General features: G+C 35.3%; 1 protein-coding gene across 29 annotated transcripts in view; it reads left to right on the plus strand.

Moving 5' to 3' along the window:
* Window positions 1-23201, plus strand: part of DMD (dystrophin) — a 1163614-nt gene that overhangs the window by 535831 nt on the left and 604582 nt on the right. For 27 of the 29 annotated variants that reach the window (XR_006934806.1, XR_006934864.1, XR_006934881.1 and 24 more), the window contains 6 exons: window positions 583-738; window positions 6051-6221; window positions 12609-12788; window positions 14581-14709; window positions 16431-16601; window positions 22090-22212. Coding sequence is in view for 26 of the 29 variants with exons in the window: in XM_046919009.1 (XP_046774965.1) it covers window positions 583-738; window positions 6051-6221; window positions 12609-12788; window positions 14581-14709; window positions 16431-16601; window positions 22090-22212 (930 nt within the window). In the remaining 3 variants the exon portion in view is untranslated. Of the gene's footprint in view, window positions 1-582; window positions 739-6050; window positions 6222-12608; window positions 12789-14580; window positions 14710-16404; window positions 16602-22089; window positions 22213-23201 lie in introns of those variants that run through there. The other 2 variants (XM_046919539.1, XM_046919597.1) reach the window with 2 other exon arrangements.

Genomic DNA, 23201 nt, shown 5'->3' on the forward strand with positions numbered 1-23201 from the left:
AATCTCATTTATTTTTAAAAATCTAGTCATATTATCCACATTCAGGCCACATCCACTGTTGCCCCATGGGCTCTTGCATCATGGCTGCACATGGAGATCTGCTCTACCTTCTGCCTGTGGGCTGCAAGGGGACAGTTTTCTTCTCCATGGGCCGCTTCTGTGCTGCAGGGTGTTTCTGCTCCACAACTGGAGAACCTTGTATTCCTTCTGTATTGACTCTGATATGTGGATGCTGAGTCAGTATTAGCAAAGACAGGTTGTTCTGAATCTTACAATTTAATATCTGAAAAAAAATATAGAAAAAGTGATGGATTTTTCTCATAAACTTCTATATATGCTCTATACATACACACACAGGGTCAGTTTTCTCCACCTGTAGGTCACTTACATGGTATCTACTGAGCACTCTCAGCTCTTCCAGTTTTCACATGGGTGTGAATGGTGCTCAGTCATGTGTAATGATGTTTTTATGCAGCAAACAATACAAAGAATTCTAGTGCATCTTTGTAATAGCTTCAATAGTCTTTTCGTTTTTACTTATTCTAATAGGGGTGTTTCTCTTTCATTTTTCTATTTGATTAGAAATTATATAAAAGCCTGAGTGAGGTGAAGTCTGAAGTGGAAACAGTGATAAAAACTGGGAGGCAGATTGTTCAAAAGCAGCAGACAGAGAACCCAAAAGAACTGGATGAAAGGCTTACAGCTTTGAAGTTGCAGTATAATGAATTGGGTGCGAAGGTAAGCTGTGTGTTTTGTAATACAAAATTATACTCTCCTTTTAACTGGCAAAATTGAAGAATAAGCTTGGTATGGTAAGTTAATGTTCTTTTTTACTGGTTATTTTCAATGTCTTCACATTCTATTAATGGCGTAGAAAGAATGGAGGCAAAGGCAATTGTCAGAATGGCTATTCCATTGTCCTGTAAAAAAAAACTACCTTCTGGAGAAATAGAAAATTACTTTGTTAAAGTTTAAAATTATACTTCCTTAAACTTTTTACTTATTTTTTTTCTCCTATTTTGTTGCCTTGTTTTGTTTTGTTTTGGCCAGAAGGGGGTCTTGTTTCCTTTCAATGCCTCAAACAACCACTAACTTCAAAACACGTCAAGTCAGAAAAATACTTAGGTTTTCTTTGTGATTTTTTCACATTTTTTCCCCCAAAGAACTACTTGATAAAAGAGAGAATTCTACTTTTCATTTCCTTTTGCCTCTGGTTGTACAGATCATTATGTATTTTGTTTCTATTTGTTGCTGTCCAAAAATCTATTGACCAAAAGTTCTTCCTATTGCAGATTTCCCCAGGAGGCATTTGTGTACCTCTCTGCTTTGCTTCATCTGCACTCTTGACTTTAACTACACATAACATTCAGTTCTTGTCATAACTGTTTCCTGGTTTAAATCTATAAAACCCTGACTTGCCTGGTTGCTATATCCTAGGGTATAAACCACTCAGAATATTGTTTATTATTGAGTGTGTGGAATAGCTGTCCCACTGTTTTACTTTTCAAATGAGCAAGCATTTTTTTTTATTATTATTATTTTGTTATTTGTCATCCTCTGTTAATAGGTGCCCTCAGATTTCTTCATGTTGGACAACAGTGCTTTGAGCTCTGTAATCAGGAATGTATTAATAGTATTAATGTACTAACAGTTTAAATAGAACTCTTCAGGAAAGTCTTTTAAAAAAATAGTCTGATATTTATGCAATGCTCTGTTTGACCACTTAATATTTCTTAGTGTTTAATTAGGAGGACTACATGACTACTTTCCCAGTATTCTCTTATTTCAGCTTCACTTACAGAGAAAAAATAGATAGATCTCTAAATGTTATAGCCTTTTACCTTATGATGGTAATTAATTATATTGTTTTATACTCTTTATATGTAACCAACCTTCTAGAACCTGTTGCTATTAATCTCCTGAGCATTGCATTTCCTTGTGTAAAATTTTCATTTATACATCATCTATTTCTGTATCAATTCATATACAGTAAGAAGCTGCTGTGCTTCCTAAAAGGACGGTGTTTTCATTTAAACAAACTTTCCCTCAGATTTCAATAAACAGACAATAGAAAAGACAGGCTGCTAACTAATATTAACAAGACCAGGTCCAAGTAAATAAAGTAATTTGTGTCAATTTGTAAAGGCTTTTTATTCTGGTTCTGCATTATCTATGGAAGAGGTTGCCTGCTAATGAGGTACAATCCTCTGTAAGAACTGTTGAGCTTTGAAGAGGAGTTCTGGCATTATCCTAAGGAAAACATAATACAAAACACTCAACCGCTGTCCTGAATTAAAACAGTTCTCTGCTATTCTTTAAAACAGAGGTATTAAGAGACATCAGTCTTTTGAGTGTAAAAAAGACTGAAAAGTCTGCTTCATTAAGGTGTGGATAGCTACCACTTGAGCATAGATGAGCATTCACTGGTTTTCTCCATTATTTTAGAATGGACTGTAGTATTTTTTCCTTCGTTATATTTAACATAACTGCAGCAGACAGGTGCCATTATTAGAGGGGACCTCTCAACTAATGAAGTGATAAAAATGTGCCATTAGGAAGCCATTAGTGATCTAAGAGAGCAACACCGCTAATTAATGTCTCTCAAAAACATGTAGTGCTTTGTTTACCATTATTGTCCTAGATTTAATTTTCCACATTTACTTTCATATATAATGGTAGTTAATGCTTTTAGAGGGTCACAAAGGCTTAGAATTAGAGAACTGAACTGATCATTTAGCCATATTCAATCCTAATTGATTGTGCTGATTTTGGAGAACCACAGCTTTTCTTTTTATGGAAAACCTGATAGTAGTGATAACCGATAGTAAGTCTCAGGACTGAAATCAGTAGTCTGAGGGGAAAAATACTCTTCACATTTAGACTGACATGCATTATCTGCTATGTTCTGCTTCAGGAGGGCTCCCATATTTAAACCAATCCTTAATAAGCACATGCTTAGGGATGTGAAGTGGTTTTAATTTAAATGTACGGAACTGTTGTGCTCTCAAGAAGGCAGGAAAATTACGATCATTTCCAATAGTTTTGTACATCTCTCAGTAGAGTTTTTCTATATATTTTAGAAACCACGACTGTAGCCTGAACCTAGAAATTCTCTTATAGAAGGGGAAAGGTTTCTTTTTCTTTTCTTTCTTTTCTTTTCTTATTATCATATGAACATATGGATATAAATTCCTATCAATTCCTCTGGTAGTATCAGACCTTAAACCTCTTTTACTTCTATAAATGAGTTTTGTCTACTCAGAACATTGAGTTTTGCCCTTCATTTTTAGCTGAATACACTCTGAAAGTGTGATGAATAATTTTGAAAAGTTAGTAGTGGCCTCAGTGCACATAGATTTGAGATGAAATTACAGGAAACTAAAATGTCATTTGGATATCATGGAGCAGAGATTGCATTTATGATAAGCATTCCATGCCTGTGCTTGCATTCCCATGTGCATATTCTCTCTCTGTCACAGACATATATATTCATATGTACATGTGAACAGCTGTTAAAACTTAAGTAGTTTGTTAGTTGTGAGTAGCTGTCACATAGGATCTGCAGCATCCTCACTGCAAATCTCTTTATGATAATTCAGCAGAGTAGAGACTCTCAAACAAAATGGCAGTAACAGTATTCTTGCTGCTCTACTAAAGGTTTTGCTGCTGTACAGACCATCATTTGGAAGGTGAGATGATTCCTCACAATCCACTGCTGCACAGGAATTTGGCTATTCAACTTCAGCTATATTACTAAAAGGTTTTAAAATACCTTTCATTTTGCTTTAAGTATCCCCTCCTCCCATTTTTATTTATTACAGCTAAAGGTTCTTGCAAGTAAACTATTTAACATAGCTAAAATAGTTTTAAAATATAGAGAAGGTTTATGGAGTATAAATATTATGTTAGGCATTGCTGTAGGAAACAGAAGGCCTTAAGAGGGCACTGTTTCCTATTTTTCTTTAGAAATACATGGTTATGTTTTAAGTAGGAACAAAAACTGATACAATTGTAACCTCCAGATATATACAGCATAGATGGGAGTAGTGTAATATTATTGACAGAATATCCAACACTTAGAGATGTATAGGGTAATGCAACTATTCTTTTTGTGCTTGAGCAGGTGAAAAGCGTATGTGAATTCCAGGCTCCCCTGATGTGAATCTTTCTGTAGCTGAAAAGCTGTTTTATTGTCTTTCTTAGGGACTCCCTCTTGGCCTGACTGTAAATCCTGAGGTCTCATTTGGTAAATTTGGTATATGAGAAAGTATTTAAAGTGTATTCAGGGAAGAAAAGTTCTGAAGTTTCAGTGGTAAACCTCTACAGAAAAACAACTTGCAACCAGGGACACTTTGTTGCTTATTCCCTGAGTAAATCCATTGTTTACTCTGGGAGAGCAAAAGCCATCCCATTGCCTTTAAAAACTTAAACTCTCCTTTCTAGGACTAGGAACCAGTTTGGTCATTATGCCACTAGTTCTATTCAAACAATTTCAAAGGACCATCTTACTTTTCTTAGATATTGGTACCATTTTTGGATATCTGATACTACTGTAGACAATGCTGCCAGCATTTGTACTCTTGAATAGGTCTTATACAAGGATGGGGAGAAAAGATGATGGGATTTTTAGCCTCAAAGTCCTGGTTTCATGAACAACAGAAAGTCCTACCGTCAAAATATGAGAAAAATTCATCTCTGTTTATAAAATTAAGCAAAAATAGGATCTTGAAGTGGTAGTAAGCAATGAAAATATGAACATAACTTAGATGTTCCAGTTATTATATAGTTGGGCTTAGCCAATATTGGTTTGCTTTCATTATCTATTTTACCAGGAGAAGTACAAATACTGTAATTTAAAATAAACTGCAACTTAAATAAAAATCAATGGCTAAATCTCTCTTGATTGCTAATTGATACACAAGATAATTAGTCATTTTTTTTATTATTTGTGATCCACTGCACAATTTTGACCCACCTTCATTAATCAGCAACTTTTAAATTTCTGAAGCACATAATTTAATTCATATTTTCAAATTACCAGTCTCCAAATGTCCTACTGTGGTGCAGGTGTTCATGTGAGACCTCTTCACTTACTCTTCTGCCTGCTCTCTTAAGTTCAGAAATTTGCTTCTCTTCCTGACTATGCTGAGGGGCTTGCAGGGAAGATTACATTCCCCTCATCCTTCAAAATGCTTATCAAAATGTAATACAGAACAGTCATGACAAACGTTCAGCTTTTCTTGCAGGTACCATGCAATGTGCTTAAAAGAACTTAACAAATAGAACATGTATTATCCATATTACTTCACATCCAAAATGTTCAGCATATGAAAATCCTAACTGAGAACATTTCATGACAAAGATGTTAATGTGGGGAGTTGGAAGCTTGGAAGCTACTAGTGGAGTAATGACTTAAGTAGGTCAGGTTGGAAAGTGTGCTGTAGAGCATACAAGTGCTGCTGGTAAGTCTGTAGTAAAGACTCCCAGATAAGAGACTGGCAGTCAAATTCATGGGATGTGCCCTGGGACATGAGCTAGTAATAGGTTTATGGGAAACATGAACAAGAGCTGGTTCTCTAAGCAAACTAGAAATGACAAAACAAACCGGGGATAAGGAGGTTGAAATTGAAAGAGGACTATGACAGAAGATGGAGGACAATTGAACAGAAGCTTGGGATAACAGTCTACAAACTGCACTTCCTTTAAGAAGTGTGTAATATGGCTTACTCATAGTAAATGCTTGTGTAACTCTCTAGAAATGTAAATTTGCCTTTCTTTTATTGGTTTATATGGAACCCAGAAGCATCATCTTTAGTCAATACCAAACAGAACTGCATGTGGACACTTGAGGTTGCATTTTTTTTTTTTTAATTGGTATTTTCATGCTAGCAGCAAAAATAAACACTGCAAGAACTTATTAAAGATGTATATATTGCAAATGCAATTTGCTTTGTGAAGTTTTAAGTTAAGCTTTCATATAAAAGTGCCAGATAGGATATACTTAAAAATCATCAAACCAGAGTTAAGAAACACATGTTTTATTTCTACAGGTGACAGAAAAAAAGCAGGAGTTAGAGAAATGCTTGAAATTGTCCCGGAAGCTACGAAAAGAAATTAATTCGCTGACAGAATGGCTTGCAGCAACAGATGTGGAATTGACAAAGAGATCAGCTGTGCAAGGGATGCCTAGCAATTTGGATGCTGAAATTGCCTGGGGCAAGGTAACAATGTAACACACACTGTACCTTTATACATCTCAGTTTATGCATATTAAAGAGGGCTTGATAAAGGGAATAAAAATTCTAGTTTTAATCAGCAGAACTTTATAACTGCTATGTTATTATCACAATCACTAATGCTCAAAAAAGTTTTAAGCATCTTAATCTCTCCACATGTATATACTAGTACAATTCTGCTTCATACTGAAATAATCTTCCCTGAAATGAGTTTGAAGTAGAATTTCATCTTTCAAAGGGTATTTTGAATTTTCTATCCAGTATTCATGTAAATAGAGATCACTTCTGCCTCATCCCATTCTACTTATGGCTAAAAAGTGCAAGAGTTCCAGTAGGTAAAAGAAGGATGTCAGAAATCTATAGGTTCCGTGTGTTCAGATAGCAGCCAAGGGGTAGAATATTTGGTTCCTTATCTTTTTTTTTTTTTTTTTTTTTTTTTTTTTTTTTTTTTGGGGGGGGGGGGGGGGGGGGGGGGGGGTTCATTCATTTTTACTCCAAGGGCTTCTTACTTCAATAATACCTTACTTTGAACTCTCAGTTAGGTGAAAATGCAAATCCTAAAAGGAAATTTTTCTCAAATTTAATAAGTGTGCCACAAACTAGATAAAAATCTTACAGAATCACAAAGGGATGCAAGAACTACACCAAACTGCATATCTCTGTGGAATACTAAGATAGCACAGTATCATTCAACACTAGATAATTTGGTTTATATTCTGTATACATAAGGAAAATCCATTCTGACTCAGATCATAAGAAAACCAAACCATCATTATACACGCATACCAAAAGCTGTGCTTTTGAGGAAACCACGCTCATCATAATTCAAATCTTCAAACTTTCAGAGAATTATGTGCAGCTAGCAATGCTTTGAATAAGTACTGATGCATGATTCCAAAGCAGTACAACAAAAAACTGTAAAACTCTTTTTTTTGTGTATGAAAAATTAGCACTTCAGCTCTGCTTAATAGGAAAAATCATTTAAACATCTTACTCGTTTCAACATGCAATATAGATATGGTCATGAATAATGTGCAGGCAACTTTATGACCTCCATAAAAGACTGTAGTGGTTTCAGGCACTGGAGTACAGTTTGCTTTGTGTTTCCTATGGGTTTTTTGTGTGTGTTTCTTTTTTGTTTTGTTTTTAACTGCCCCTTTCAAGCTCCTGAGCTTAGTGTCTTTAACCTTGAAATACACTGATGATTTATGAAACAGGTGCCAAGAAAATCCTAAAAGTTCTTTGTGAGGTATGGAATCTTTTTTTTTTTTTTTTTTTTAATCCTCAGTCTCTAAGAGTGACTGTTTTAAAAGTAGTGTCCAAAGCTGCATTAAGATCACTTCTCACTGTCTTACAGTTACTTTGTTGACTGTTACTGCTTTGACTTTCAAACAAAAGCCTTGTTCCCTGAAAACCCCTTAGTTGTTTGCTGTTTTCCCACTTTCACTTGCTGCCCTTAAAGTCTTAAACAGTTCTTCTCATCACTTCCGCTTGATATTGTAATCTTATCACACATTAAAGTCACAGTTGTTTAAGAGGTGTATTAGATAATCGTATCAATTTGATGTCCCCTAACTGTGCTGCTAGATCGTCAATTTACACAGTGAATAGAAGAAAAATAATGTTTTGTATTGCTGAACTATAAGGTATAGTTCTCCAAAAACACAATGTAAACTCTGTGTTTCTAGGTACCTCCTCAGGAAAGCTAATTCAGATGGATATAACTTCACAGCAGCTTAAATGGAAAGACTTGTCTTTGATATCATTTAACCATTAGATATATTTCTTCAGAAATTGCATAATTTGAACATAAAGTTGGATGAATTGCACAGTTGCACAGTGGGAAGTCCTTGTTATATCAGTGTTGCTATGAAAAGTACATATTTTACCTTATAATACTCAAAAAAATGTAACGAAAGCTAGTTAAAATGAGAAATTTTAACATGAAAAATATATCAAGGAGTTGAACCTACTAGTCTTAAAAAATGCTAAAGTATTGTGAATTCTTATGAGGGAATTACATCTAAAGGGCTGGAAAAAATAAAACTGGTAACAAGAAGATTTTGGCTTCAGATCCAGAACAAATCTCTCATTTGGATGTGGCCTCATGTACTACCTCAGCTCTTCAGCTTCAGTCAGTTGATCACTAAAATAAGGATAAACAATTTTGTATGAAAACAACTCTTCTTAAAGTATGTATTTACTGCATATCTTTCATAAATCCTTCCTCAGGATTGATTCTCTTCACGGGAATATAAATCAATATTCTTGTAAATATAAGCACATTATTATTTTTGAACAATCCAATGAACTGGTGGCAGTTCCAAACCTTCCAGATACACGTACATGCTGAAATTATGTGATATAATTATATTTTTGCACAGATAATCTGCTCCCACTGTAGCAAGAAGTGTTGTGTGTTACATGAACGCTTTAAAATCATTTGAGGAATTCACAAACAAGTATGCCACCAATACTCCTATGTGGATTTCAGTGTAGCATAGTACAAAATAGTACATCAATAATTCAGTCCCCAGTACCAGGCCATCAAAGTATTTGATTAATGTCACCGCTCTGGGCTCTGGACTTCCTCAGTAAGTGGGCTACTGTAGACATTAACCAATCTAACAAAATGCACTGGGAGATGAATTAGGCCCAGCAGATTGCCACTGTTAGGAGGGGATGCTGAAAACTAATATGGAAAATGGAGACAGAGAGAGGAAAACTCAGTAGTGTGAATGAACTGAATATTGGATGTGTGCTGCAGTCATTGCAACTGAGCAGAGGACTCATAAGTTTTTTCTTTACAGCACAAGGAAACAGTTATATTTATTACTGAACTTATTTCTAATCGATTTTCAATACCTAAGTATTTTAAAACATGAAGAGAACTCCCAATTTCAAAGATAATTATAGAGGTTAGAAAAAAAATAGGGAACATGAGAATGTTGTTTTCAAGTTATAAACATCCAGAAGTAAAAAGGAACAGGAAATATCATTAATGAAAAATAATAATCTTTACATGAAGGGAATTGAACACATCTAGAATTTTTCTAAGGATCAAACTTGTTGGCTGAGTTACTTGAAAAGAAATGGACAATGTAATGAAGGCTGTAAGTAGTGTCTTCTTGCTCAGCAGAGACAAGCTAAATCTTTCCACTTGAATTCAGTTCTGTTATAATAGATAAGAAAAATGACATACAAGTGGAAAAATAGTCATTAAATATTGTATGTTAAAAATCCATTTATAATTAGAAGACTGAGTTAGTGAACGCATTTATCACAAAGGACATTAATCATTGTGGGGCTTATTTGTCTTTTAATCAGGAGCTGGTCTGATATGATTTTGATTGCCAGAAAAGCATGTTCTCAATAAGGAAATGCCAGGTGGTAGCGCAGGGAAAGATTCTCTATCACTCACTATTGGCAGAATAATTTTGCCAGTGCTATAATGTTGTATTTCAGCTGGAGAGCGTAATAGTAGTGAGTGTAAAGTTGACTTGAAGTACTCAGAAATACATTAGCTAACACATTTAGCAACATATTTCCTGCCAATAAAATCAGTGAAATAAAATGATCTGAAAATTGTTTGAACTGATTCATAGTTGATGGTCAGGATGTAATAAAAAATAAAAGATGTGCTGTGAATAAACAAGTAAATGTGTATAATCAGCTCCCGGGGAGGCCATAATGTCAGTTCCTGATTAATTCTATAATCTCACCCAGGAGAGCTCAACCACCTAGGTAATTCCTTTTACAGAGATTTAGATTATTAAGATTACTATAGAGTAATTCACAATATACATACAGGCTGTGTGGAGCCATATATAACTTTTTCTTCTATCTTTTGTTGATTTTGAATTTTTAAATCTACATATCTAAATTAATAGAAAATTTAAAAAGTATCCTTGTTACTTAGCCACAGTTGTGGTTTGCTTGTGGGGGAAAAAAAAACAGTTTAATTTGATGCGTAGCAGTCTTACCATTATGAACTGTTGCTCAGAAACCCTCTTCATCACGTTATCAGGAAAAAAAAAAAAAAAACACATTCCTATGTAGCTTCTGTTTTCAACCATCAGTTGTTCCTAGTTAGTCTTAGCTAATGTAAAGGAGGTTATGATTTTTGCTTCCTGGTGAGGCATCAATAAAAAAAAAATAAAAATAAAATAAAAATAAAAAAAAAACAACAGCTGTAGTAGTTGTTATTAAACTCCAGGATAAAGAGTATCCCACACTAAAGTGGAATCAGAAAGAGAGCTGTGAACCTCGTTTAAAGTGTACATGGCTGCACAGATAGCTACATTTGTTTATACAAACAGTGATTTGTCCTGTAATCTTGTGGGTCCACATGTAAAATAAAGGTACTGTTGTGTGCGACTAAAAACCTCTTCTTACGAATTCTTAGTAAAGTTTGTCTTCATATCTTCCAACACTGAAAAGGATCCTATGGATTTCTGAGTTTCCAGTCATCTGAATTTGTTATTCCTAAAATAAAACTTCTATTTTACTTTGCAGTTTCTTTCCCGAGGCTTCAATGGTAGGGACTTGTGTAGAGAATCTTAGCTGGTCTTATCAGCTACCTTCTCCCTTTCCTCCTTTTGGCTTCACCAGGATTCAGACTAGAAGCTGGTCACCTGAGGCATACCGTACATGCAGATGTTTAACATGGAAGAGAGATCTGTGTGTCTGCTTTCGTTTTCCTGCTTTGTGGGAACCCAGATGCCATTTCCCTAGGAAATGTTCAGGTCCTGGGCATTCAGTGATGATGTAACTTCCCAGTTTCAATTAAGGCATGCTGCCAGCATTTGTCTGAGAGATACAAGTGAGAAAAAAATTCTTTCAAGAGTTAAGGAAAGATTTAATTCAGTGAAATCCAAATTCAGTTTTTCTTGATCAAATAATTTCTGCTGTATTATCTCGTACCAAATATCCAACTGTTACTTCAGAAAAGTGGAAGTACAAAGAGTTTCTTCCAATGAGACATTTCAGAATTATATTTAACAGAAATTGCCAAGCAATTTGAATGGTGGGGATCAGGCCCAGCCAGCATGGTTTCATGAAAGGCAAGTTGCTTGACCAACCTGATCTTCAGTGATCGGTGACCTGGCTGGTAGATGAGGGAAAGGCTGTTGAAAAATTAATCTAAGTTGTATTACTTCATATGCATTACTAATGTTTTGTATTTAATGAGGGCTGCTCCGAAAGTAATACCTCCTATATTATTATGTTGGCCCATGACATCAGAGTCTGATGCTGGTGGTATGACAGTAGGTGCTGAACCTTTCCACCATTATTCCATTCCGTTTTATTTCTGTGCAACAGATGGCAGCACAGGGGCAGTTTGACACAGTGACGTCTGACATGGAAGTTCCTATGAAGCAAAGGTGTGGAACTGAATTCCTCCATCCTGGAAAAAAAAAAATTGCACCCACTGACATTCATTGGTGCTTGCTGAACATGTTTGGAGAGAACCAGTAGATGTGAGCACAGTGAGGTGGTGGGTGGTGTATTTCAGCAGTGGTGACAATGGGTCACCTCTGCTGGTGCAGATTTTTACCAGCGTGACAAGCCAGTTCTTGTTCGTTTCTGAAAAAAATGCATAGCAAGCGTCAGTGACTATTTGGAAAAATAGTGTTTTTAGCTGAGAATTTGATCAGTCAAACAGTGTTGTTGTGTTATTTGTATCTGTTGTCATTTCAGTGGAAATAAATAGGAGTCAATACTTTCAGAATGTCCTACATACATGTGTTTTTTAGATGCTATGAGTCATATTTTAATATTTTAGTTCACTGAGTAGAATCCCAGGTGAATGGAATGAAAAGATACATTTGTATAGTTTGGAAACAGGACTTTTAACAGGACAGAACATGGTTTCTGCTGAATAAAGATTGCATAGGCAAAGGAATATTAAAATCCTTCATAAGACTAGTTTCAGTGGAGTTCTGCAAGTCTTGAAATGTTATTGTAATGCTTTGTTATTGTCCTATTCATTATGTTAGCTTTATGTGCAATTTTGTAGCTATGTCATTTTATTACATGCAAAGGAAATACCTCTAGGTAAATACTGTAAAACATAGTTTGTTTGTGTTTTTTTTTAATAATAAAGTATTAAAACTACATTTTGAACACTAGACTGAGAGCTAATTCATGATTTACAAAAATTATTTGTTTGCCAAATATGAGAAGATGAAGAACACAATTTTATCAGGCTAAAACCAAACAATTTATGTTATACTTATTCTTTTTTATACTTATTTCCCTAATTATCGGAAGCAAGAGGGTGTTTTCTTGTATGAACCTACTGGCTGTTTGATGATCTTTGCGTGGCAAATGTTTAATTTCCTGAATTTTTTTTTATTCTGCTGATTGTAGGCAACACGGAAAGAGATTGAGAAACGCCAAGTCCAGCTTAAGAATATCTGTGATTTAGGAGAGAATTTGAAGACAGTACTGAAAGGAAAGGAAAGTCTAGTGGAAGATAAACTCAGTCTCCTGAACAGTAATTGGATAGCAGTAACTTCACGTGCCGAGGAATGGTTAAATCTGTTAATGGTAAGAAAAATGCATTTGTGCCCACAGGCGAAATGATGCCCAGGTGTGGGTGCTCACTCTCATAGGATTGCTTTTTCTGGTGCCCCAGAGTATACTTATCTAATCCATTGACAATCAATCACATTGTTTAGTATGTTGTTTGTATTTTAGATTTGACTGATTACAGAGAGAGCACTCTGTGGAATTGTGTGTATTAGTATTTCCCATTCTTACCTGCCTGAGTAGTTTCTGGGCCATTTTTTGTTTTGTTGTTTTTTTTTTATTATTTTCCTAGTGTGTGAAAAGCAGTTTCTTCCCAATGATCTAGACTACTTGAATATGAATCAAGTAAAAGAAACGGCCATATCAGTTGAATTAAGTCTCAGTACTGATACCGAATTTCGTTTGTCTACATTAGCATTTCTGTTTGCAACAGAAATACAACCTGGAAGTCACCACCTGCATGTTGGTATGGTCCTCAGAATAAATGTGATGTGTGGGAACTAAATTCATTTCACAGACAAATGAAACACACCTAATGTGCTCAAGAACAATGATGTGGTCCTTAACTGCGTTATCCTCCTCTGAGCAATTTTGTGGTGCATGTTTTGATGAGGATAGTTTGTGAAGGGACCCAGTTTAAATCTCATACAAAGTAATCCCTGAACCACATTTAATTTAAATTCATGAGTCCCAGATGCTTAGAACTACTGGCAGTCATAAAACTTTATTCTCCCCTTCATGTTGTCCTGAAGAGTTGACAAAAGCAAAGAAGGAGTATTAACCATACAGTGGCTGAACACTTAAGAAAATCCTCTATGTTGTTTCTGTTCCTGATGGAATGGGAATGCAATTTGAAGCCAGAGAAACTGAAGTAGTTCTCAGGGATACATTAGACTTAACTTTTCAGAGCTTGATGTTTTAGAACTCTACTAGAGACCATTATCTTAAGCATTCTTCTGTAGCAGTTATGCAGCATCGCTACAGGGCTTCTTCATCTACAGGCAGCATACAAGTGTGAACATCTGTGTCTGTTCTATCCGGAAGACTGAAGCATTTGATCTAGCATGATGTAGGTGCTCAGCTTCAATGTAGAACTGATTATAATAAATATATATTGGAGTTCATGGATTGCGGTAGTTATGTAATTGGTAAGGTTATGTAGCAGTATTGCAGTTTCTGTAGAGTAATACTTTTAATGACCAAAAAGAACAGCTCAGTTAAACATTAGTTGTTGCCACTGTCACGCTACTATTTATAAATAAACAACAACAACAACAAAAAGTTTTATTAGAGTATCAACAACAGTAGCTTTTTAAAAAGTAGAATATGAAAGCAGAGAAGCTAGGTGAAATGTCCATGAAAATTTTATATATATAAATCAATTTCTTGACTGTGATTTTGCAAGTGAATCCTTGTTTCCATCCTAGTTTCAATCAACTTAGTAGCTCACCAAAAAGCAAGCCTGACTCTTGGGAAATTTCACCTCCATTAGGCCTGGCTGCCAGCTTCCTGTTCCTCTCAGCAGTCTCACTGAGCTTCAGATGCGTGTTTCTTGCTGTGACTGTATCACCCTCCTGTCTGTCTCTTAGGAAGGTTCTGTCCCTCCTAGAATGTCTTTCAAAGAAATAAAGCATATAAAGTGAAAGCAAACACATAAAATAGATTTTGTCCTTCACATAACAAGCTGAGATTATATGAAATAAATTTCATTTCATAACATATGCATGGTTGCCACAATTGGCATAAATATGGTTATTATTTCACTTCTGATTACTTTTTTGTATGCAGTATTTACCTTTTTTACATACAGGAATATCAAAAGCACATGGAGGCTTTTGATCAGAAAGTAGCTAATGTCACGACTTGGATATATCGTGCTGAAATACTGTTGGATGAATCTGATAAGCAAAAGCCCCAGCAAAAAGAGGAAACTCTTAAGGTAAAAAAAAAATGTGATTTTCTGGAAAACATTAATTTTATTCTGAAAAGGAATGTAGCAGAACTAGCATATTTTGGAAGGTATCCAAAATTGATTAACATTATTTTCTCTGTGATAAAGCTACCCTCTGGCAGCTTGTAGATCACTTAGTAACTTTGTACCACACGACAAAAGTTAAGTCCCTACAGGAATAAAACCTTATAAGTGTTGGTTACATCATGGTGAGTAGAACATCATCTTTTTAAACTTGTGTTTGCTGGAAAATTCTACTTAACGGAGCTGGTTAAACACAAACCCTTTCTCCTGTGTTTTCATTTTTAAATACTTTTCTATTTTTCCTTTATATCTGCATTTGATTCCTCTGTCATATGCTTGTTTTAGTCCTAAAAGCACTGCTTGCATTGACGCCAGTCCAACACTGTAAGCAAGAATATTACATGGTGAATAGGCTGTATAATAATGGCTTAGTGCATTGATTTAAAGGTTTTATTTGGCCTCTTGCATCATTTGACTGACTGATGAAAAATTGATATGTAAGATAATTGTGACAGAGTATCTATTTAAAATAACTTCTTTGTCAAGGACTTAGAGTTATTATCTATATGGATTTATATATGTGTGTACTTACTTTAGTAATCAGCTTGAAATGTTGCATATTATCTGAGAAATAGTTTGCAAATCAAAATCAGAATTGTATTGCTGACGCTAATATAGTGATACCATTTACCAAAGAAAATTCAAAGGCAATCAGGATTTTCAAGTAGCACTTACACAGGGCATAAATCAATGGTCCATCGATCTCAGAAGGATTACAGGACAGACTTCTGAAGCAAGATGAACAATTTTGCCACCATAAAGCACAAACTACAATTATCTTTGCCATCAATAAAAGTTTACACTTGTATTGCACAATGGCATTTCTCAGACATTGTAAAATAATTCCTAATGCCCAGGTGTGTTTATGATTCCTGAATGTGTAGCTCCCCTTTTTTGCCTGTGCCTATATTGGCATCTACTGTTATAATTGTTACAGAAGAAGGTGGTATCATTTTCTTGTAAAAAATATAGATAGATTTGTATAAAAAAATCACACTGGTGTTCATCTCATCATTTTTCCCTTCCTCCACTGAACATTACTGACCAGTAATGAAAGTAGCAACTATTACCTTGAGTTCTTTAGAGTATGAATTGTGATCACAAAATCACAGAATGGCTTGGGGTGGAAGGGACCCTAAAGACTATCCTGTTCCAACCACCTGCCACAGGCACCCACTATGTGAGGCTGCCCAGGTCCCCATCCAGCCTGGCCTTGAGCACATCCAGGAATGCGGCACCTGCATCTCTGGGCAACCTGTGCCAGTATCAACACGATTAGCAACTCTCCTTATCTTTAGGAACACAAAATAATTGATTGTGCCCTCAAATATGTTGAGGATTGTATTATGGCAGATAACAACCTGTCTAGAAGTACCATCTACCATAATTTTCCAATAGAAGATCAGAGAACAGATACATAGATACATTCCTGCTGTAAATTTTGAGGGACGTGAGTATGAATGTTATCTAGTGTATTTATACTGTGTTTGCATGCTCATGCATAATTGTCTGAATTTGCTTTGTGGTTTTGCTCCCTATTCCTTTGCACACTCTCTCTCTCTCTCTTTCTCTCTCTTTGCATTTATTACTAACTTCAAGCCCTGTCTCTTGCTCACGGACTGTAGCGCTTAAAGGCTGAGCTGAATGATATGCATCCAAAGGTGGACTCTGTGCGTGACCAAGCAGTAGACTTGATGACAAACCGTGGTGATCACTGCAGGAAAGTAATAGAGCCTAAACTATCTGAGCTCAACCATCGATTTGCTGCCATATCACAAAGAATTAAGAGTGGAAAGGTAGGAAGACTTGCTTCCATATGGAGATGTGTACAGAATGGTTTCTGTATAAGGTGCACAACTAAAACATATCAATGGACTATAGTGTCTTCAAAAGCTAAGATTTTAAGGGAAAATACATTAAAATCTTTTTTTTTTTTTTTTTTTTTAAGTGTCAGTGTTTGAGGGGGGTTTGACATTAAGGGACTTTTTTCACTATTGCACAAATAGTGATATTCACTAAGTTTGTATAAATATATACCTGTTACCTCTCTAACACAAAAAAATGAATGTCATCTAGGAAATAATAAGATTCTTAATCTTCTCAAATTACTGTCCATAACCATTTTTTGGTGTGTATTTGTTTGGAGGGTCCTAATTTAAGTTAAATGTCTTTTCCTATGAGGCTGAGACTCATCATTGATATGCATGCATTTGTGTATGTGTATTTCAACTATACTTCAGCTAATTATCTCTTCAATTTGTTTGAGTACTTTACTGAATTTGAGTTCAATATGAATTAGGGCATTTTTAGCCAAGTTGTAACTTCTGACATGGAATGAGGGAGGACATAAGCCGCTTACTTTCTCCATTGTTTTTGCTGTCTTTATTGTGAAGAGTTGTTTTTCAGATTAAAGCAGGCAGCCATGTAGGTTGCATAGCAGGAATATGTGGATCCTGATCCTATGTATTTTTGGTAGCTAGTGTAATAGCACGGGAAATCAATGCACAGAGGATCAATGGCAGGGAAGGAAATAAGCCCTATAAATGCATAAACAAGGTTGCATGGTTTTCATCTGCTGTTTTGGGCTTTCACAGCCCTCAATGCCCTCTGTAATCAGCACAGTCTTTGTACATATTTGAGTTGATTTAGTTTTCGTTTGTGGAACAGAGTATGTCCTACGGGGGAATAAAAAGTAATTAAAAAAAAGCTTAATGATAGAAACTATGAAGCAATGTGAAGTAATTGCATCAATATTTGCTTGAAAACGAGAGGAAGTTAGAGGGATTTCCAGGAAAGTTGAGGAGAAAGCCAGGGGTATGGTATGGGTTTTCTTTTCTTCAGTATATATGTGAATTGCACACTTATAAACTGCAAGAATGAACAGTGGCATGCAATTGGCATCATTAAAATAAAAATGAATCATGTTAATCTTAAATGCAAGAATTGTGCAAGGAAGGATATATGTGAATTCTTCAGAACACTGTTTTTTATGGCCTCTCACTTCAAGAACTATGTCTTATTTTGACATTTGTTTATTTTTTTTTTCCAGGAGATATTAGTCTTTCTTGAAAATCAAGTAGTCTCTCATAGCTTCTATACAGGCAAATAAACTGCTGGATTATTTAAAACTGATGCACTATTTGGCTAACAGATAAAAAGATTACTTGTTTTGTAACACAAGCAAGTTCCAACAATTGTCTGTCTGTATCATTTCAGCTTTGCTAGCTAAGATGAACTTTAACTGGATGATTTCTAATCATTTTGCTCTTCAAGGATGCAAGTACCTTCTTTAACTGAGTGCAGAGTTATTTACATTATTTCTTTGACCAATGTAGCATTTCTTACTGCGCAAAAATAAACAATACATTTTTCCAAAGCTGCTGCCTTTTCTAGGTAGTTTTAACATAGATTTTGAGGAATATTGATACTGTGTTATTGTGGAGGGTAGACACCAGCCAGCAGCATCTAAGCACCCACACAGCAACTCACTCAGATCTCATCCCCTCAGCGGGATAAGGGGATAAGAAGAGGAAAAGTGAAACTGAGAAAACTTGCAGGTTGAAATACAGACAATTTCATAGGTGAGAGGAAAAAAGCAAGTGGCACAAAGACTCACTACCTCCCCTGAGCATACTAATGCTCAGCCTGTTTCTCATCAATGGATACTTTGGAAGTTGTACCCCACTTCTTCCTCTCCCTTATGTTTTTCTTCTTTCTTTTTTCTTTCTTTTTTTTTTTTTTTTTGTTTGTTTGTTTGTTTCTGTTTTTTTGTTTCTATGATTTTCTGGAACAAGTCATATGATATGGTATTCCTTTGGCCAGTTCAGGTCATCTGTCCCCTCCTATCTTTCCCAATCCCCAGCCTACTCATTGTGGTGTGGTACCTTTTTCCTGTGACCTAGGCTGATTCTGTTAGGGGCTTTGTTTTTTTCCTGGCAGCCATCAATAGTATTTCAGCAGTTGGAATGTGTTTCTACTCAGTACAGAAGTACAAACTGCAGACATAGGACATGTAGGCACAAACGACTCTGTTGTGTGACATTTCTATTCTGAATCCTGCACTATGGAGCTCCTTCTGAGTTTTGCCATACTCTTCCATGATGTTGAAAGATGAAATGTTGTAATAATGCATCTTTTGATGAAATTATCTAAATGATGCAGCTACCCGTGGATGATTTTTCATGGGTTAATTGTTTGCATTGTATGCTGTGGGCTCACTCGAAGGGTAAAAATATATTTGTCAAGAAAAAATATCTGTTGTTAGAATATAACCTACAAATGTCTTCAACATGTCAACATTCTCACTCAGATTTTATCTCAGGTATGATTGTACAGAAAAAAATGAGCCGGAATGGCAGCATCTCACTATGCTTTTTACTATATATACCTAGCAAACTGAAAGTAGTAACTACAGCGTATTGTTTTAACTACAGGTGAGAATTTAGGGAACCTTCTGCAGTACTGTGGAAAATGGACAACTAGAGTATGATTGATAAAGGTTGTTGGTAGTACTGTCTATGATAAAGAGGCAAAAGCTTGCTGTACTATTGCTGACTTGCTGTATTCATTTGTATAAAGAACTAAATCATGTGCCTTGGTTTGTCCATATCTATAGAAGTAGATTCTTACTTCCCTTAGTCTTGATTTCAGTTTTATGGGCTGATAAATTATTAAGAGATAGTATACTTCATATCTTTTTTGTTTATTCATATTTAGGTAAAATTACACACTCTGCAATTACATTGAGAAATCAATTCAAGAGGCTAATAAGCTTTTATAATTTGTGTGCAGACAATTCTTGCCTGTTTGCAAATTATTTTTTAAAATACTAACAATTATCAGTACAACAGTAAAGTAAATAAGAAATGGCAAATAAATTTAATGAAAATGAATGAAAATGAAGTGGCCTGAAATAATGAAATGAAGCTGTAAGTATATCATAGTGTACTGAGATTTAAATTTTTCAAGTATTTTTTTTTAACTTTGTTCAATTAGTAGAATTTCAATGAGTATTTTTCCTTCCATTATCAAAAAAAGATAATGTTTTGGTTTTAGTATCTGTCAGCAAGTAGTAATTATATATTCAAGTTTTATTACTTGATTTCTCTTTTATTGATATTTAAGTACTTTTGAATATGTCCTTCAGATCATCTGAGTATAGATTACTCAGTATTTTGCTGTTATTTCTGCCATAGTTGAAGCAGTTGCTAGGTAAGAAGCTGAGCTTCTTGATGAAAATTTGTGAGCACAGTATGTTTCCTTATGAATATCATCCATTATTATATTTCCTTTAATGTGTGTATGTGTACAAAGTCTTTGTCATTAAAGTGATCAAACAGATATAATTAAAATATTTTTACTCTAAATCTCCCACTTCATCTGTGGAACAACCTATAAAGTTTTACAGATCTCTGACTGTTAGTTGATGTCTAGCCTCTTTTGTTTGACTGAATAGCTTTGATTGTTAACAACTTGATTACAAACAAATGCTTTATAATAAAGACCAATTGTGCTGTAGGGAAATGTACAAGGGAAATTACAAGATTATAATGTACTTATATCTTTAGTAAATAGACAGAAGTATGTCCAAGAGTTTCTAGGTCATTAAGAGGAAAAGAGGTCAGAGATCGCTTCATGAGACTGAATGTGTGCAAGTCTATGGGACTGGATGACATGTATTCCAGGGTCCTGAAGGATCTGGCTGATGTGGCTGTCAAGTCACTTGCCATCATATTTGAAAACTCATGGCTGTCAGACAAAGTCCCTGGTCACTGGGAAAAGGAAAGCATGACTTCCATTTTTAAGAAAGGGAGAGAGGAAGACCTGGGAAACTACAGGCTGGTGAGCCTCACCTCTGTGCCTAGGAAGTTCATGGAGCAGATCCTCCTGGAGGCCGAGTTACAGCATGTGCAAGACAAGAAGGTGATCAGAGACAGCCAGCATGGCTTCACCAGGGGCTGATTGTGCCTCACCAATCTGTCAGCCTTCTATGATGGAGTGGTGACATCTGTGGACAAAAGAAGGGCACCCCATCCTTATCTCTAAATTGGAGAGACGTGGATTTGAAGGCTGGTCTGTTGGATAAGAAATAATTGGTTGGATGGTCACATCCAGAGGGTTATGATTAACAAATCTGTGTCCAGGTGAAGGCCAGTCACAAGTAGTGTCTCCCAGGGGTCAGTCTTGGGACTGGTGTTCTTCAGCATTTTTATCAGTGACATAGACAGGGGGATCAAGTGTACTCTCAGCAGATTTACTCATGACACTAGTCTGAGTGGTGTAGTCAGTATGATAGAAAGAAGAGATGCCATCCAGAGGGACCTGGACAAGATTGAAAACTGGGCCCACATGAACTGAATGAAGTTTAACATGCCCAATTGCAAAGTGTTGCACTTGGATCAAGGCAATCCCAGATATGTCTACAGACCAGGAGAAGAACTCATCAAGAGCAGCCTTGTGGAGAAGGACATAGGGGTCCTGGTGGACAAAAAGCTGGACATGATCTATCAGTGTACTCTTGCAGCCCAGATGGCCAACAGTATCCTGGGCTGCATCAAAAGAGGGGTGACAGCAGGGAGAGATTGTCCCTCTCTTTGCCTTTTGTTAAGCCTCACCTGAAGTGTTTTCTTGAAACAAGAAGGTTTTGTTTACTTCTTTTCTTTTTTTTTTTTTTTAGTATGTTACATAGTATCATTAAGTGGATATCTTATACGAAGTTTAACTGGTGGGTTTTTTTATTAATTTTATTTTCATTTTTTATTTTTTTTATTTTTATTTTGAGATGGATACTATATAATCAATCTGGCATTTTTTCTGTTCTTTTTGACAGAACAGTGATTTCGAAACACTGAGACAAATTATCCTGAAATTGTTCTCAATTGGTAGTAGAAGGGGGTTATTCATCTAAATGGATTGCTTGTTATTATACTATTTTTGACAAATCAGATTTAGCCAAGTATTGTCTACACTTAATTTTTTAGACACTGTTTATCTGAGCCTATTCTTGTGACAAAAGTGAGAATATCAGTTTTTTTAAAATCTTCATTCACCACAGAATTCTTGTATTTCTTACATGAGAACTCTATAGAGTATTGTTAAATACTGATCTTTATTTGTGTGTGGGGGTAGTTGGAGTAGCATGGTGATAATATTTTCATCTTATGGAAAATCTACTTATGTTTTAGTAATAGGGAGTGTTACAGATGTCTGTTCTTGTTTATGTTTCTAATAAGACTATTAAATATGTAATTTAAATAAATTATATCTGTATCTTTCCCATTCTAGCCCTTCATTCCTTTGAAGGAATTGGAGCAATTTGACTTCGATATACAAAAATTGCTTGAACCACTGGAGGTTGAAATTCAGCAGGGGGTGAATCTGAAAGAGGAGGACTTCAATAAAGATATGGTAATTTGATTGAAATGGAAGTTTGAGTGAAGTAGATAGGAAGATGAAAAAGTCCTGAGTGAAAATGAGAAACTACCTTATTTGTGTTAAGATCTTTAGATATGACTTGGACAAAATTTTACTGTGCTAATATATTATAAATTCCAAGTTCCAAGTTAGCATTAATTCAGAGTACTGTATCTGTTTTGGCAATACAGTAAAAGAAGACGTTCACTAAAGACGAATAGCACATGGAGATTAGTTATTAACAGGTATGGTCATGCCTTATATTGTGAATAATATATGTGACTGTGGTAAGTTTAATTGCTTATGTTTGCTACTTGTGAATAGTAAAAGAATGTATGCATATTAAAACAAAAACAAAAAGTCACGGACAAAATACTGCTGTGAATTCTTCAGTGTAATTTTCAGAGGAATGACATTTCTTACATAGCCAATAAAAGATTCATCTTTAGAATCCTCATTTTGTGAATCCTCAGCAAGATCAGATACAGATTTCTTTATAAGCATTATAAATAAACAGTATTGTATTTTCTTTCAAGGTATTATTCAAAGATAGATCTTTCATATCCATGCTAAAAGGAATATTTTTTAATGTTTGGGGTTTTTTTTGTTTTTTGTTTTTTTTAATGCAGGAAAAATATAAGCAATTTGAGACTGTATTTACTCAAGTGGTAAATAAAAAGTGAATTAAGTTTTATGGACAAGTGTTCCAATGCTTGAGCATATTTTTTCTGTTTATATATATGTAGAATGTTTAGTGTTGTTTCAAAGATGGTCTTGAAATCTGTAGGAATGGATTCACCTTCTGTATAAAAAGTGCATGGTGGTACCATTTTCAGTGCCAGAATAGCTGTTTTGTATTGTGATGATACTATGGTATGAAATGGTTAGGAATCACATTGTCTCTAGCATACTGACAATTTCAATGACTACTGAAACTTTTGTAGAATACTTGAGATACACCTATTCTTTCAGTTTTAAAGTTA

This window comes from Gallus gallus, chromosome 1 (assembly GCF_016699485.2).
Source record: "Gallus gallus isolate bGalGal1 chromosome 1, bGalGal1.mat.broiler.GRCg7b, whole genome shotgun sequence".
Lineage (NCBI taxonomy): Eukaryota > Metazoa > Chordata > Aves > Galliformes > Phasianidae > Gallus > Gallus gallus.